General features: G+C 51.9%; 1 protein-coding gene across 5 annotated transcripts in view; it reads left to right on the top strand.

Annotated features, from left to right (window-relative positions):
* PAK6 (p21 (RAC1) activated kinase 6) overlaps window positions 1–15,731 on the top strand; it is a 40,136-nt gene extending 24,405 nt beyond the window's left edge. For all 5 annotated transcript variants that reach the window (XM_057430595.1, XM_057430597.1, XM_057430598.1 and 2 more), the window contains 7 exons: window positions 4,827–5,444; window positions 8,779–9,270; window positions 9,927–10,060; window positions 12,449–12,575; window positions 12,783–12,908; window positions 13,524–13,658; window positions 15,513–15,731. In XM_057430595.1, coding sequence (XP_057286578.1) covers window positions 4,827–5,444; window positions 8,779–9,270; window positions 9,927–10,060; window positions 12,449–12,575; window positions 12,783–12,908; window positions 13,524–13,658; window positions 15,513–15,680 — 1,800 coding nt within the window. In that variant the 3' untranslated portion in view covers window positions 15,681–15,731. The remainder of the gene's footprint in view (window positions 1–4,826; window positions 5,445–8,778; window positions 9,271–9,926; window positions 10,061–12,448; window positions 12,576–12,782; window positions 12,909–13,523; window positions 13,659–15,512) is intronic.
* The last annotated feature ends 1,653 nt before the right edge of the window (window positions 15,732–17,384 follow it).

Below are 17,384 nucleotides of genomic sequence, written 5' to 3'. Positions count from 1 at the left end.
GGGCTTCCCGGCTCCTTGGGGAGGCACTATGCATTTATATGGGGCTAAGGGTGGGATCAGTAAGGAATTCAGTGGATAGCCAGGGCTGGGCTTGGATAACACCGTCCTGAGGCAATAGTAACCAAGGTGTCAGTGCTGTCCTTAGCTGGCATAGTGTCACTGTTCAACCGACCAGCCGGCTGCCTGTCACCGCAACAAGGACCTGTGAAAGCTCCCCCGGTAGCTGCCAGGGCCTGGGATGTGTTCAGCTGTTGCCCATGGAAGCAAAGAGGAGGATTCATGGAGAGAGCCGCTTAGCAAGCGTGTCGTTGTCGTGGGTGAGCCAATCTGGCTGGTAGTGAAGATAACAGGAAGCCCGAGTGGGAGAGAGCGGGGCAGCACTAGCTGGCTGCCCATGGGTGGTGAAGTGAATGAGACCCAACGGGGAGCAGGGCTAAACTGAGGTTTAGGCAAAAAGGGCTTATAAAGCGGGACATAGTAAATAGGAGAACGTCCTTCAAGCCAGTCCTTCAGGAAGGAGAAACCAGCTCCTGATCCCTGCATTGGTACGGGTGGGTTTAGATGGCTGTTACAATGGCACCGGGAGGCTGTGTGCTCCTAAGTGACTGCCGTGTGAGGAGAGGCAGAGTCGTGATGCCCTCTTGGGACCCGAAATGAGAGATTGTGGCAGAGTTATTGCGCTTCCAGTCCTGCTAGCTTGAGGGAAGGGTTTGTTCCTGGTTAATAAAAACCCTACAGGGGCCTCAAATCTGAGTGGCAAGTTGTAAAACGGAGATGATACTACTTGGATTTTAGGAGGGACATAAAAGAAAGTAGGTTTCTGATGAATGTGTAGCGTTTTGTGTGCAGAGGCTCAAGACATAGGGAATAAATGGGAGTACCTTTTGGTATCACGCAAGCATGAATGCAAAATCAAACCTGCAATTCAAATGGCACACCAGGACCTCTGAGCAAAACGCTGGTTTCGAAAGGAAAAACTTACCCAGGAAGAGCAGGTAGAAGAAAAGAGGGAGGAGGTATTGCCTTCTGGTTTCTGGTGTCCTGAATGTGCTTTGAGGTTCAAATGGAGTAGATAGGACCACAGTCCAGAGAAGAGAGAAACTGTGTAATAAGAGGCCAACTTGGTTGGATCAGGAGCTCTCTAATGAGCTTAAACTGCAGGAGGATTGCTCAGAAGGGTGGAAACTAGGTCAAGTTCTAAAGGGCAGATAGAAATGTATGTAGGAACAAAACTGGAAGGCCAAGGCACAAAAAGAGATGCTCTTCTCAGGGAACATAAAGGGCACTATGGAGACATGGTAAGTGCACAGAGGAGGAGAAGGAGGGTGAAGGAAAGACCTTGTCCCTGCTCATTTTGGAAGGAAGTTAATAACAGATGACACTGTGAAGGATCTTCACACACATTGAAGAAGTCTCCCTTAAATGTTTAATGCTTTTTCTTCAGCCTGTTGAAAAGGTTAACTGTGATCAGTGGGGGTAACACAATTAACACGGGCATGATGTGGTGGGGATGCAGGCTGGAGCAAATACATGAACAGAACTGAGACTCCCTAGATGAGTGCCATGTTTTGGAGGCAGCTGGGCCTAATGAAATTCAAGGATCAGTCGGAATAATTTCCATTTCCAGAAAAAGACTGGAACAAATAAGCAAGTAATCTCTTTGCAACCACTTCCTGAGAGCTAGCAGGGCAATAGCCAGGAGCCAGCATGGAGTTATTAAGAGCAAATCATGTCAAGCAACCCAATTTCCATCAATCACAGGGTATCAGGCTTTGGGTCAGGGAGAAATGAGAGCTCTCTCCTGTACCTTGGCTTCACTTAGGCTCTTGATACTGTACCTATGGCATTCCCAGAGTAAACTGAGGACATTTCCTCATGTATTAGGAAAAGTCTGCTCGGAAGGGCGAGCTGTAACTGTCAGAATAGAAACGGATACAAAGAGATTGACTGGAGTTCAGTCAGAGTTTAACACCAGTCAGTACTTTCATGTCTGACTTCTTAAACCTGTGGATGGTAAAAGCTGAGGGGAGGTGAGAATCTTTGAGAGCAGAGATGGAATACCAACAGTGTTGAAAAACTAGAGAAGGATCTTAACCTGATACTGGGGTTTTTTACCCCACTGAGTCCAAGTGCAAATACTCTCCTAGACTGCATAGCTTAGTTGCTTATTTCTGCTGAACTCCATTTGAACAAATTCCTGTTGAATGATACCAATGAATTTCAGATTCTCTATTTATCATTTATTTGAAGTGTTAATTGGCCCTATTAGGCGAAGCCCTTATACAGAGAGTCCTGGATAAAACTATCACAGAATCCCAGCCTGGTTTGGGTTGGAAAGGACCTTAAAGCTCACCCAGCTCCAACCCGTGCCATGGGCAGGGACTCCTTCCACTGGAGCAGCTTGCTCCAAGCCCCTGTGTCCAATCTGGCCTTGAACACTGCCAGGGATGGGGCAGCCACAGCTTCTCTGGGCACCCTGTGCCAGCGCCTCAGCACCCTCCCAGGGAAGAGCTTTTGCCTTATCTCCAACCTGAACTTCCCCTGTTTCAGTTTGAACCCATCACCCCTTGGCCTATTGCTCCGGTCCCTGATGAAAACCCCTCTCCAGCATCCTTGTAGCCTTTAAACACAGCTGCAAAGCACAGCCAGCTCCTGTCCCCTCTGCCCACTGAGGACCGGCTTGATGGACTAGGAGGCAACAGGAGTGACTACAGCCTCATTTAGGAAGGTTTTAGCTAGGAGCTGAGGTGAGCACTGGAGTGGATTTCCTATAAGAGGCCCTGGAGACTCCTTACTTTGAGAGCGCATTAGATATAGGTCTTTATGGAAGGACTTTTGTCCATGTACTCTGGATTAACCGGCTCTGGGTATTTCTTCCCACTTCATTTCGAGCTATCCTTTGTCCCAGTTTGTCGAAACACAGCCTCGTCAGTTGGAGGAGGGCCTCTTTTCTCTCCCATCTGCCCATGCAAGCATGAGCAGGGCTGTGGAGGCATCTTGCTGGGTGTCCTGTGACTTGGGGGTGTGCATATCACGTTTGTCAGGCTCGTTTCGGAGTTAGTGCTCCTAATGGAGTGGGTTATTGATGTAATGGGTACCTCTGGCATATCTAATGGGTGAATTAGAACTGACAGAAGACTCTTCTCACCCCACTGATGGATGTCAGAGGCAGGGTTTCTGACCATTTACTTTTGCTATTACTTTCCCTTCTCAAGTCTGGTGCAGAAGTGATGGAAACAGTTTAGGGAGCAGCGTCCTCAGTTTGCTGTTTGCTTGACAGCAGCCACGGAGGTAGGTAGACATATGGGGTGAAGGAGGCAGATTGCTACAACGGGACTGAAGGGAGAGCTGCATTCCCTGCTGCAGGTGATGGTGTGTATGCAGTGGTAGGAGTTGGACGGTCCTTTCTTCACCTTGTTTGACAGCATCTTCCATTCTGCCTGTCGCTCTCGGGCACTGATGCAGTGGCATTCTATTGAACTTACTGGAGCTGCTGTTTTGCACCAGCTAAGCATTAGGCTCCATGTAATTAATTCAGCATCTTTAGAAGGTCCCTGGAGCTCAGTTAGCAAACAGGAGCTTGCCATCCCTCTAGGGAAGGACTTTCTTCAGGCAGAGATTCAGGAAAGTGTAGGAGTGATCTTATGCTGTGAATTTCTATGAAGAAACGAAGCATTTTGGTTCCCAGCGCCAAAAAAAGCTTCTGTAAGCTTTTCAGTTCCAGAATAAACAAGGTAGAGCAGTGCATAGTACACCGGCAGGTTCAAGTGTCCTACTTGTATTGTGCTGCTGCTTGCTTGGATGGAAGCCTTGCTCTTCATGGCTTGCTTACAAAGCAGTCGTGAGCCGCTGTGACCCTTTGCTCATCACTGTTAATGCTAATAGCTTGGCGGAGCAGAGGAGGATGCAGTGCTGGAACAGCGTGGTCCTCACCGGTGAGGATGAGGATGCATTAGCAAAAAATTGTCGAGAACCAGACTAAGGGAAGCGGATTACAGCACTGTTGAGAGTGCTTCAGGGCAGAGCTGAGCCTCGTGTTGGAATAGCAAGGGGATTTTTGCAGGTAGAGCTTACAACGTGCTGCAGCTTCTGAGAACTCACGTCCTCGGGAGCTTGGTGAGCCCAGGTTAGTGATGTGGCGTAGCACGATCTCGGCCCAGAAGAGTCAGGAGTGCTGAAATAACCCTGGTTAATGCTTTTAGAAGCGGTGTCCTTTACAATGTGACTGCAGCAGCAGAACTCCCTGTTCCAGCTGAAAGCTCCGCTGCCCCTGACAGAAGGATGTAACCCAGAGATGCCTGGGTTTAATTCCCCTCAGTAAAGGACAGGCTGAAAAAGACAGAAGAAGAAGAGAAGCTGCGGGGAGAGCTCAGAGCAGCTTCCAGTGTCTAAAGGGGTCTATGAGGATGCTGGAGAGGGACTCATCAGGGAGTGGAGCAATAGGTGATGGGTTCAGACTGAAACAGGGGAATTTCAGGTTAGATATAAGGCAGAAGCTCTTCCCTGGGAGGGTGCTGAGGTGCTGGCACAGAGAAGCTGTGGCTGCCCCATCCCTGGCAGTGCTCAAGGCCAGGTTGGACACAGGGGCTTGGAGCAAGCTGCTCTAGTGGAAGGGGTCCCTGTCCGTGGCAGGGGTTGGAGCTGGAGGAGCTTTGAGGTCCCTTCCAACCCAACCCATCCCATGTTTCTATGAAAATTCTCTCTTTTTTTTCCTATATTCCTCGAGTCTTCTTTGGCCAGACAAACAAAATCCAACCTTTGCCAACATAAACTGAGCCTGGTTTTCCAGCTCTCACTTTCCCCCCCCCTCCCTATGTGTTTCACAGACCGTGGTGAGGGGCAGCACAGTGGAAGTGGAAGGGTATATCTCCGGGATACTCAACGACATCCAGAAGCTTTCTGCCATCAGCTCCAACACCCTGAGGGGAAGGAGCCCCACCAGCAGGAGGAGAGCGCAGTCCCTGGGGCTGCTGGGGGAGGACAGACCCCCCGACATGTATCTTCAGAGTCCTGAAGCAGACTGGGCGGACAAGTACGGAAACTACCTCAATTGCAACGGCGGGAGCAAGGTGACCCGGAGGCAGACGATGTGGCCCGATTACAAAGCCCGGTTGGAAGGGCAGGCTCATCCCAACGGCATGGTGATGAAAGCCCAGTCCCTCGGGCCCTCCGAGTTCCAGGGTGCTGACGGCAGCTGCCTGCAGCGTGCCTCTGGGTTGCAGCACATGCCGACCGTGCCGGGGGACAGCGAGAAGGCAGGAAGGAAGAGCTCGGATGAGTGCTGGCCTCAGCCTTGTCTGCTCCGACAGGCAAGCTCCAGGCCCGCAGGGGAGGGCAGCCCCAGCTCCAAATCAAGGGAGAACAGCTTGAAGAGGAGGCTCCTGCGCAGCGTGTTCCCCTCATCGAGTGGCTCCAACAAGCCAGGCCCTTCCCTGCAGATGAAGGTAGGGTGATGCAGTGGGGTTTGAGTGAGTGCCGTGTTGACTTCCCAGTTCCAGAGGTTACTTACACGGCTGCACGAATCTGCTTGCAACATCTATTGTTGTTGTGATTGATGCTGGAATCAAACCAGACCTGGTCAAGGGGAACGTGTAAGGTTGCCTGAGTGTCACAGAATAGGCTGAGCCCAAAGTGGCAACCAGATCTACATGAGAAAGGCTTGTCAGTGGAGCTGTGCTTGCAGGAGGTCGGGGACCTCCTCGGTTTTGCCCCTCTATGTAGTAAAGGCATCACTTAGATGCATTGTATGGGTGTAAATGTGCTTTTGCCATTTGGGAAATTGCCATCATTTACCAGAGTAATGCATTCTTCTGCCTTTGCAAAACAGAACTGCCTCAGGAGAGCTTGTTGGCTGGAGCTCCATCTGCCAAGCTGCCTACAATAGGACTCTCAAATGGGATATCTGACCGTTGGGTTTTGGTGAGGATGGGACAGCTCATAGCTCCATCTCCCCCAGGACAGCTATCCTGAAGGAGTGACTCACTTGAACTAGGAGAAAACCTCTGGTTCCTGTTACTGGATGGGAAATGCAGCCCTTGAGGCCACTGTTCTAATCCATCCCAGTCTAACCCAGCACTCCCTGTCCTTGCAGAGCTGGTGGGTGGTTTCAGAGGTTGGGCTGGTGCTTGGCCAGGCTCATTTCTAACAGATGTGGAGTTCCTGAACTCGGAGAGAGACAACAGGAACCGCTGGTCCAGCAACACTGCGTGTTCCAAAGTGCATCGTGGGGTGGGACTTGCCCTGACCTGGCTTCTTGCAGTGTGCGTAAGGATCAGGCTCAAGGCTTTCAGGCACAGCCTTCTCCCTGCTCATCCCCTTTCTGAGTGAGTGGGGTTTAAAGGACTGCGGTTCTTGCGTAGCACAGACTGCACTCGTTGCTCTCTCGGTGTCTCTGGGCTGATCTATGCTGCTCGGAGGCCAGCCCTGAGTACGCAGGAGAACTGACCCCTTCTGTCTTCTCTACAAGAGTGCCTTTGCCTCAGCACTTCCATGAGGAAGAGCAGAGGTTGCCAGTCAAAGGGGGCGGGCTCCGGGATGGTTGGATTCAACTGGTTGTGGGAGGAGAGGCGTAGGAAAGACCTTGAGGTTTTCCAAACCATTTCCCCGCTCCAGTGAAGGATCTGTGCTGTCACTGGCAATTGTTTGTCCAAGCTGCTCTGATGGAAACCTTATTCTCCCTCCCAAACGGAGGCGGTGACATGTAATTGTGAGGTACGAGGAACGCGTCACCGGAGAGGAAACGCATGGGGGATACAGCCGGCTGAAAGCGGGGCGGTGGGTGCCTTGACGCGCTGCTTGTAGTCACCATGGGAAGGTCGGATGCTCTTTCCTTCCAACTTAACACGAGGGAGGAGGAGTAGGAGGCTCTGAGACACCTCCGAATGCCCAGAGACTGTGTCGACGCAAGGGCGGTCAACTGACAGGCGCAGGAAACAACGCTCGCACGTGGTTAGGCCAACGTGTGTCAGCGCGCACGGGTGTTGTGTGCCCTCTGCGTGCTCTAGGTTACATAAACCCTTCTTTTCTTCCCCTCCTTCTCTTTTCTTCCCCTCCCTCCCGAGACAAAACAAGAGCTGGGAAATAAAGCCCTTGTTGCCGTGAGCGTGTCTGTGCAGGCTGCCGGGGTGTTGCTGCTGGAGGAGGAGGAAGGAAGTTCTGACAGGCACGTTGTGCCTGTGCCCTCCCAGGCCCCTGTGTGCCCGGGGAGCAGGAGCCCTGTGCGAGGCTTGACGCAGATTTCAGTGTCCACAGGAATCCTGATTAAACCCGAAGTGCCCGGAATGAAACGCTCTACAGTGATTTTCTGTCTGAGGCGGGCGCAATGAGAGCCCTTGAAAGGCTTTATCTGTTGGTAGGGCTCAGTGCCCGTGTGCATATCGTTAACTTTATTAAGAACCTGTCTCAATTGTGAGAGAGGAAAAGCTGCTGCTTTGAAGTTTTTATTTTGCCCTCTAACATGAATGCTCGGCTGGCTCCTCCTGAAGTTGCTACTTTGGCAGACCCACCATTACTTTGCATAGAGCTAAGGAGATAATGTAATTTAAAGCTGCTCCACGATGTTGGATTTATTTCCAGCACTCCAAGATCTATCCTCCTTAGGAGCCCTGTGCATAGCGTTAGCATGGGAATGTGTATCCCGAAGCCACATTGCTGCAGGCTGGGATCTTACTGCATCTCGTCAACTAAGCAGGGCTGGGCCAGGTCGGTGCTTGAGTGGGAGGTCTCCAACAGCCCGGAGTGCTTTGGGAAGGAGCACGGGTAACCAGCATTCATCACCACCGCTCGGTGCAGAGCCAACGGAGGTGGATAGTCCTCGGTGGCTGAAGTCTCACCCTGGACACACACAGAGCTATCCTGATTGAAGGCGCTTTCCCAAACCCCAGGGTGAATTCCATGCCTGATCGACACGGATGCTCTGCAGGTACCAGTGGAAGGTGCAGTAGGCAGAGCAGAGTTACCCAAAGGGAATTAGGCCAAGACATCAAAGTGATTTACAGCTTTGGCACGAATCCTTTTATATACAGGAAGATCAGAGGCGCAGAGGGATAAAGGCTTCCTGCACTCTCTGCAGTACAGGTTGCCCTGCGTTCTGGTGGCACGCTCGGAATGCTTTAGAGCAGCTGGCTCTTTCTGGGTTCATTTGGTATTTATTTTTAAAGCATGTGTTTTAAAAGGTCCCTTTTAAACTGCCTCCATCTGGGGGCCCTTAAAGCACAGAACCCGTCCTGTAACTGATCCCTGAAAACCTGCATCCATGGGGCTTCCCCTCGTCATGCAGTGTGCGTTCATAGACTCATAGAATGCCTTGGGTTGGAAAGGACCTTAAGGTCATCCAGTTCCAACCCCCTGCCATGGGCAGAGACCCCCCACGCTAGACCATATTGCCCAATGTTCAACCTGCCTTGAACGTTGTCATGTCCTTAGGCTGAGGATGTCAGACCTGCACACAGTGCTCCAAGAGAGGTCTCAAGAACAGAGCAGAGGGGGAGAATCCCCTCCCTTGACCTGCTGGCTGTGCTCTGGAGATGCAGCCCAGCACATGGGTGGTTTCTTGGCCGTGAGTGCACACTGAAGCCAGGTCGTGCTCAGGTTCTCGTTGACCAAATGTTGGGCAGAGCCCAACAGAGAGAAAAGAGCCCAGAGCTCTTGACTCCAGTCTGCCACAAAACGTGCCAGGCCAGAGCGGGATAACGCACAGCTGGCTCCTGACACTTCTTCCTTCTCGTGAATCTAACCATTGCTTTTTCCTTCCTTCCACTTCACTTGCTCTCCTCAAAGCCGAACGCCTTCTTCAGGCCCCAGCAATGGGGTTCCCCGCGCAGCCCCGCAGCCAAGGCCCAGTCTCTTCCACCGGAGCAGCCTGCATCCGATTTCCCCAGGGTGATCTCAGAAGCTGGGAGCCCGCACAAGTCCCCACCGGTGGAGAAGGCGACGGCAGCGCCGCAGGGCCGGCCCTCCCCTGCCGGCTCTCCTCGGAACAGGCAGACTCAGACGAGCTCCAGCAACCTCCACCTTCCCCAGGACTCCTCTGCGAAGGGGCCGCCGGCCGGAGAGGACCCGGTGGTGGTGACTCACGAGCAGTTCAAGGCTGCCCTGAGGATGGTCGTGGACCAAGGCGACCCGCGGACGTTGCTGGAGAACTACGTGAAGATCGGCGAAGGCTCCACGGGCATTGTGTGCATCGCTCGAGAGAAGCACTCGGGGAGGCAAGTGGCTGTGAAAATGATGGACCTGAGGAAGCAGCAGCGCCGCGAGCTCCTTTTTAATGAGGTGAGGGGAGAGATGAGAGGGGCTCTGCTGCCCACCATGAAGCCATGGTGAAGCCGGTGTGGGAAAGAGAAGGGGAGAGCAGGAGGCATCTCCTTGTGATGGCAGGGGACTGGAGCACCTCCTGTATGAAGACAGGCTGAGGAAGTTGGGGCTGTTCAGCCTGGAGAAGAGAAGCTGCATAGAGACCTCAGAGCAGCTTCCAGTGTCTGAAGGGGGCCTATAGGGATGCTGGGGAGGGACTCTTCATTAGGGACTGCAGTGACAGGACAAGGGGTAACGGGTTCAAACTGAAACAGGGGAAGTTTAGGTTGGATCTAAGGAGGAAATTCTTTCCTGTGAGGGTGCTGAGGCACTGGAATGGGTTGCCCAGGGAGGTTGTGAATGCTCCATCCCTGGCAGTGTTCAAGGCCAGGTTGGACAGAGCCTTGGGTGCCATGGTTTAGTGTGAGGTGTCCCTGCCCATGGCAGGGGGTTGGAACTGGATGATCTTAAGCTCCTTTCCAACCCTGACTATTCTATGATTCTAAGAGAAATGACTGGGGAATGGAGGCTACTGCATTGTACGCGTAGGGTTGTGCATACTTGCTTTGTTAGATAAGACTAGATGTCGTTAGGGATTTGGTGGTGGTGGTGAAGTGTTCACTGTGTTTTTACAGGTGGTGATAATGAGGGACTACCAACACGTCAACGTAGTGGAGATGTACAAGAGCTACCTGGTGGGAGAGGAGCTCTGGGTGCTGATGGAGTTCCTACAGGGGGGAGCCCTCACAGACATCGTGTCTCAGATCAGGTATGAAGCTAAATCCGATGCATCAATGCTTGTGTTCCCCCCTGACAGGGAAAAGCAGGAGAGTGGAGAGCTCTAGGAAGAAGAGTTTCTCTCTGATCTTGTGTCTGCAGTGCCCTGAAACTACTGCACTTCTTAATTGTCATTCATTTGAAGTATGTGATAATACTTCTGATGTGGAAGGGACCTCATTTACGGGACTGATCCCTTTCGATACTTGCTGTTTATCTACTTGATAACCTTCCCTGTAAAATACAGTACTCATAAAGAGGATTATTTACCATTTCCATTGAATTCTGGCCAGGAAGCTCACTGAATAAGTATTAAAGAGCGTACAGAAACAGTGTTCAGTGGTCCAACCTCAGTGAGATTGAATTTGTGGCGAACTCCTCTGGAGAAGCGCAGCAGAGCCTGGAGACCTGGACTCCTTCCCAAATTTCATTGCCTAAAGATAGCAACCACCGGACACTCTCCTAAATGTGTTTTCTCATCCACACCACTTCATATTCATTAAGGCCCCAAGTATTTCTGTAGGGCAAAGAAGCTGTTCTCAGGTGGCCTTCAGAGTCCCAACCACAGGGACTCTACACCCAATGAGGGTGTTCTGGTGCTGCAGTTATGATGGTTGTGTCTTACATTGACCCCGGAGCACCCTTCTCCTGCTCCCAAGCAGTCCTTGCAAGACTGGTGCAGGGAATGCTGATGGGAAGACTGACCAAGGGAGTCTGTAAAATGAATCTGAACGGGATTACAGGTAGGCAGTAGTGCTCACACTAATGGTGTTTACTTCTTTTTCGTCACAGTATGCCTCTCATTCGCTTACGTGCTTTGACTGGCCTTTGCTGAGCCTGGGGTGGGTTTAAGGCCCAGCTCTTGCTCTGTTGGGTTTTGTTTGAAGTGTATGTGTGATGTGTCTGGGAGCCGTGCAAAGCACATTGTCCTCTGTAGCCTCTGCAATCCCCTGGATAAGGAGTGTCTTGGGCACTCGGAGCTGGCCAGGCCCTGCGGCATTGAGTTCAGAGCCACGTCTCCGGCTTTGAGAAGCAAAGTGGAAGCCTGAAGAGTGCTGAGTTGTGGCATTGCAGAGCCAGTGAAACTCTTGCAGCGCTCAGCTGGCATTAGGAGCAAAGGAAGGAAAGATAAACGTCCTGAAGAGGTTTATGGAGGGCCTGTGCAGTTTATACCCGCCAATGAGACTGAATTCCATTGCGGGACCTCAGCCTAGATGTGAGTTATGAAGCCTTCCTTCAAGGCTCTTAATGAATGCTTGTTTTTCCACATAGTGGAAACAGGATCTGTCCTAACCCCAGCATTTATCAAAGGTAAGCTGCAAGCCTTTCTCGGTTTTTCACCGGGAGGAAAATGCCCTCATTCCACTCATTAAGCATTTGCTGAGGCTGATAACTGATTTGCATCTCCAGGAGTGAGGTAATCCTCTAGTAACCTGGTTCACACTATGTAAGCACTTGACTGAAACCAAATGCCATACGTGACAAACTGAAAGCACACTTCTTGTTACCTTCTGGAACCACAGAGCTCAGACGTGCATCAGCTTCTCTCACAGCTCACTGTGAAATGAAAAGCACTGTTTCTACATAGGTTACATTCTTTGTTAGGGTAGTCCCTCCCTTAGCCTTTGCCCTTCTCCCTTTACAAGCTAAATGGAAAGCAGCCCCTGCCACCCTCCAGATGTACTTGCCATCAGCGTGGCACTGTGCGGCTACACGTAATTGTCCTGGTGGGATGGTCAGCTCGGTAGAGTAAGATACGGAATACCAACCAACCAATGGAAGCATACATCTGTCACTGCTTGTACTCAGCGTGTGCTAACAGAGAGAGTGGGAACGTTCAGGGGTGTCCTCCCTGCTTGTAGCCTGTGCTGCCTTTAGTTGGGTATAAGAGCATCCCAAGTGTCTGGCTGCACGACACCTGTAAAGGATCCCCCTATTCCCTCTCAAATGATGTGTTTAGATGCTTTCTGGATAAAGTTGCACAATGAGCCCTGTGAACAATGGCTTTAATGCACTGGCTTAAGAAAAAGCTGTCTCAACAGTTCCTGTGGCACCTTGGCACAAAGAAGCAGGCTTTCCTATCAGAACTGCTTGAAACAGCATCTTACAGAATGAATTGAGAGGCCAGACTTTAAATGCAATTTCTCTCTATTAGACTTATGAAAACTTAAAATTGCTAACCACTGGGGCAGAAATGTTTTCCACAGTAAAAGGCAGTCCTGGAAGAACAGTAAAAGTGAGACAGTCATGGCCACGGGGACCCAAAACGTGTCTGCAGCTCAACTTCAACGTTGCATTGTGCCTCCAAGGAGGACCTGTGGACGAGCACTGTCAACTGCCCAGCGCAATGCAGTTAACCCTCTGTGTCCTTTCCTTTCAGGCTAAATGAGGAGCAAATTGCCACAGTGTGTGAATCAGTGCTGCAGGCTCTGACCTATCTTCACTCCCAGGGGGTCATTCACCGAGACATTAAGAGCGACTCCATCCTTTTGACGCTGGATGGAAGGGTATGTTCCTCAGACAGACGGTTTCCTGCCGCCTGCTGCTGCAGCCTCGGCCTGCCTCCTTATTTCCTTTCTGTTCACAGCCCCTTGTTTGTGAACAAGAGGCTCCCAAACCTCTTTCTCCCTCCCTTTGTCTGCTTCGTCTCTGCTGTTCCCCTCCATGTTGCTTCAGGAGTATTTTGAAGCTTGGCTCCTTTTCTGTTTGTCCAGGTCAAGCTCTCGGATTTTGGCTTCTGTGCTCAGATCAGTAAAGATGTACCCAAGAGGAAGTCCCTCGTAGGTACTCCCTACTGGATGGCTCCAGAAGTTATCGCAAGGATACCATACACTACCGAGGTAAGGGACCACTTCCCCCATGCCAGAGGAGGTAGGAGATCCAATTCTGAAGTGTCACAGGCAAACAACTGCTGGCTTTTCTAGGAAGAGCCTCTCGAGCCTCTTTAAAATACAAATGCAATCATGACTCCACGCTTGATTGGGACGATACCAACATTTCTGGACACAGGAGAAGAACAGGTTGTTCTGCTTCCGGGAACAAGGCTCTATTCTTATCCCTGCAGCCTGGCCTAGGCTTGTACGTGCTCTCGTGTGGACAGATGTTGGCAGGGAGCAGCCTGCGGCACGATATGGATCAGTAAATCAGTGCCATCAAGGGAGGGGAGGGGAGAAGGCACAGATGGGAGCTCTGGTTTTACAGGCAGTGGCAGCAGAATGACTGGTGCTGCTCAGCAAGCAGCCAGGAGCAGCACAAGCAGTCACTTGCAGACCTTTCTGCGTTGCAACATCAGCGTGGCTCAGTCCTAGGTGGAAAGCTCTCTTTGTTAATAGTCCGACAGCAGCCAAGCAGGTTAATGTTTTACTCTCATCGGTCACGGGTGGGTTGTTGTGGAAGCAGCAAAGCGAGGACCTGTTGCTCTGAATCGTGTGTTGACGTGATGTTGGCCTCCACAGGTGGATATCTGGTCTCTGGGGATCATGGTGATAGAGATGGTGGATGGAGAACCCCCCTATTTCAGTGACTCTCCAGTCCAGGCAATGAAGAGACTCCGTGACAGCCCTCCTCCCAAGCTGAAGAACTTCCACAGGGTGAGCATACTGCCATGTGAACCCGATAGTGCTCACGGGGAAACGTCCCTATCAGATCAGATGTTCCCAGTAAAGCCGGTGGGAAAGTCATCTTGCTAGCACAGGTTTCTTGGTGAACTTCTTCGGCCCTGCTGCCTCGGTGGATGCAAGCTGGTGCTGACAGCTAGTGGCTGCTCTGGGGAGCAGCCCTGATAATGTAAGGTCACCTGGGCATCAACCTGGTAATGCCAATCAGACTGCTTCAGGCAGACCCAGCAGTTAACGTCTTGCTGATGTTGATAGAGCAACTCATCTTCTAAGGAAGCGAAGAGGAGGATGCTTGCTCTTGAGAGTTTCCAGCTTCATGGCTTTCAGGACTGCAAAGGCTGCGTTATGGTTTGAGCAGGAGAGCTCAGTGCAGGCAGTAGCTCATGGAGATACTGCAGCCACTCTGAAGAAGAGCTCAGCTTCATGATTCCATAGGCCAAAGTAGCGGTGACGTACGAAACACAGCGATTAGCTTTCAGCCACCACTTAGAGCCAGTCCTCCTTTCATTTGAGCCCAAGGCTCTCAGATCAAACAGCTCTGCAGCATCCCGAGCCGTTGGGCCTTTCCAGTTCCTCAGAGGATCTGCAGCTGCTAGAAGTGAATTATTCAGCAGAGCAGAGTGCAGGACTAACAGCAGACACTCACGCATCCACAGCTGCACTTCCCTCTTCCCAACATGAATCTGCATTTCAAGGTCGGTCACACTCCGGACCCAGTGCTTGCACTCCTTAGCTGCACAGCCTGCGCTGGCTGGGATCACACCCCTTAGGTGGTGAGGTGACCCTGCACGGGCTGTGAAAGCCAAACGTGTTTATGGGTTTGCCCTGCTCCACTTTGTCCTGGGAAGCAAACTGGCACCCAGCACGACCAATGGCCGTGGTCCCCCCATCTCCCTGCTGTCCGAGCAGGATCCCTCCTGATTGCTCACTGTGGTCAACGACTCTAGAACCGGGTACACCAGGTTGAACAGACAGCACTGGGGGCAATCCATGCTGCTTTTCTACAGCAGAACTTGATTTATGGGCAGTGATAAATCCGGGCGCCCGTCCTGAGCTGCGTTGGGCCTCCTGCCTCTGGCAGTCACAGTGAAACCGTTCAAAGCAGTGGCTCAGTGTGAAGAGCATTTCAGGATCTACCTCCACGTTAATCAGAGCTGGGAAAATACCCCCAGTCTAAAGTGGGGGGAATTAGTGGCATTAAAGTCAATACATGCCAGGCTGATGTTTTATTCCATTTTAATGATGCAGAGGATTACCACCAGCAAGAGACGCACAGCCTGCGAGTGGCTCTTGCCTCTGGCTGCCCAGTGGGCTTTGGTGCCTCTTGCAAGGCACAGACCCGCTGAGGTTTCTTGGTACGCTGTACTTCAGCTTCTTGTACTGCACTGAGGTTTCTTGGTACACTGTGCTTCAGCTTCTTCTACTGCAGCATCAGGGCTCCGGGCTGCCAGCACCTCTTTGGAACCCTGTTGAACTGCTCTTTTCCCACAGTCTGCAGCCCATAAAGGACTGAACCCCTCTCACCCAAGGGATGTGCACGGGGTGGGGGGGAGGGACCTGTTGTATTTTTGAGTTTAGAGGCAGAAAAGATTAAATAACAAACTGGGAACTGCACTTAACTGAGATGGAAGGATTTGGGTGGTGTGTGTTGGCTTGCTGTGCCCCGCTACAAACAAACCAGTGACAGAAAGGCGCTGCTGCAGCACGGGCGCATGCTTCCTCATGCTGCGTCTCTATACAGAAGCAGGGCTGGAAGCACCAAAGCCACCTCAGCAGCCCGTTGTTGCACGCTTCCTTGACGGCCTTGCCTTGCTTGCTTTTTCACAGACCTCCCCAGTCCTAAGAGACTTCTTGGAGAGGATGCTGACCCGGGATCCGCTGGAAAGAGCAACGGCGCAAGAGCTGCTGGATCACCCCTTTCTGCTCCAGACAGGACTTCCCGAGTGCCTGGTCCCCCTCATCCAACAGTACAGGAAGAGAACGTCTACCTGCTGACCTGCCCAAGGGAAACGGCAGGGAAAACGATGTTTATTGAACCCGGATTCACCAAGAGCCAGAGGTTTTGTTACTCCCGACCCGTGAACAGGCAGTCTGTCATGGTGCTTGGAACTCGTCACCGGCTGAATGGGAATTGCGCCCTTGCATTCTCAGCCTGCCGTGGCTCCTCTTTCGCTGAAGACAATCAATAGAGACTGCATCCGAACGACAGCAAGTGTGTCTCAAGAGCCGAGCAGGTGTTGGATGGCTTGTGGATGGCTGCTGCTGAAGAGCGGCCTCTTGAAGCTGCGTGTCTGGATGTCTGCGGGCTCCTGCAGACCTTGGCTGCTGACTACTGACGTGGAACAGTATTTCCCCGTGACAAATGTGATCTTTGTTTCCTTGCTTGTACACTGGAGCCCCGAGCTGACTCAGCTGTACCCTGTGGGGCGCAGACCCCTCGAACCCCTCGCACAACGCCCCAGGACTTGACAGGTTTTCGCCTCCGAGACCTTTTGGCAGATGATTTTCCTTTCCTTGCGTGAGATGTGGCCCTCCAAAGCTGTACCCACATTCCTAAGGAGCAGATGTGATACGTGTACCTTTGTTTCTAAATGGCTTTCTTGCATCACCGTGCTTCTCTTTTGAGGAATAGGTGTGGTTTAGTGGTCAATCCCGAATCCATTTCATGATCGTTAACTTTTGGAGGGGGGAACCCTCGGATGCAGGCTTCAACGCAGACTCTGACAACAGGGCTTCCTACCACCAGGAGCTCGTGGTTGGAAGGTCGCTATGTGCAACACCTCCAAGTGCTGCTTGGACTGGGGGGGGAGCTGTGCGAGCTGGTTCCTGTGTTTGCTTTCTCTCCCAGCCCTTACCCAGGGACAGTCACTGGGGAGCACCTTAAGGATGCTCAAGGAGACTGAATGGAAAAGTTTCAGCTCTCCTGCGCACCCCGCGAGGGAGTTTTGTGTTCACATGAGGTGCTTTTTGGAGCCTCTGTCTCCCCCCTCGCTACTGCAGACAACGGGGAGCCGAGAATCCTTTGCTCTATGTTCCGTTCTTGGTGTGCCCCTTCCCCACCATCCCCCTTGCCGCCGCATTTGGAAGGTTACCGGCTGTCGAAACTGCTCTTTTAGCTCTTTTCCAATAGATGTAGCTGTTTGGTATGATACCCCTTCTGATCAGTGAGCTAGCCAAGGGTCGTCGGGCTCGAGGTCAGGACGTGACGTTGTTCAGTAACGGTGCGTGGTGTTGTGAGGTCTCAAGAGTGTAACCTTACACGTGGAGCTCGGATCCTCTTTGGAGGATACAGATTTACTGGGATTCAAGTTATTCCTGGGGCAGTTGTTGTGTCTCAAACTAAACCTCGGAGTCGCAGAGGATGTCCCTAAGCTCTGTCCTCTGCTCCTGACTCCGGTTACAGATCCTGCTTCAGAATTGAAGCCGCGGTTGATTACTTGAAGTAATTTGGGGTGGAATTCATCTGCACTGCTGCCAGCCAGCAAACGGAGGGCACCCAGTCTGCGAGGCACACAGCTTGGCTCTATAGACCGTGGTGAGGGGAGCACCTCAGAGGTGGCTCATCTCTGCTGGCCCAGATACCCGCTGAGGGACCATCGCTGTCTCTCCCACCACTCTGCCTGTGGCCAGTACAGGGATGGGGCTGGTTTGTCTAGACTGGATGTCTGCGTTTGGGGCTGATGAAGTTGGTTGGAATGA

This window comes from Pezoporus wallicus, unplaced genomic scaffold (genome assembly GCF_028554395.1).
Source record: "Pezoporus wallicus isolate ANWC-B61680 ecotype Strahan unplaced genomic scaffold, APGP_CSIRO_Pwel_v1 contig_8824, whole genome shotgun sequence".
NCBI lineage: Eukaryota > Metazoa > Chordata > Aves > Psittaciformes > Psittacidae > Pezoporus > Pezoporus wallicus.
This window is presented reverse-complemented; position numbering and strand designations above follow the sequence as displayed.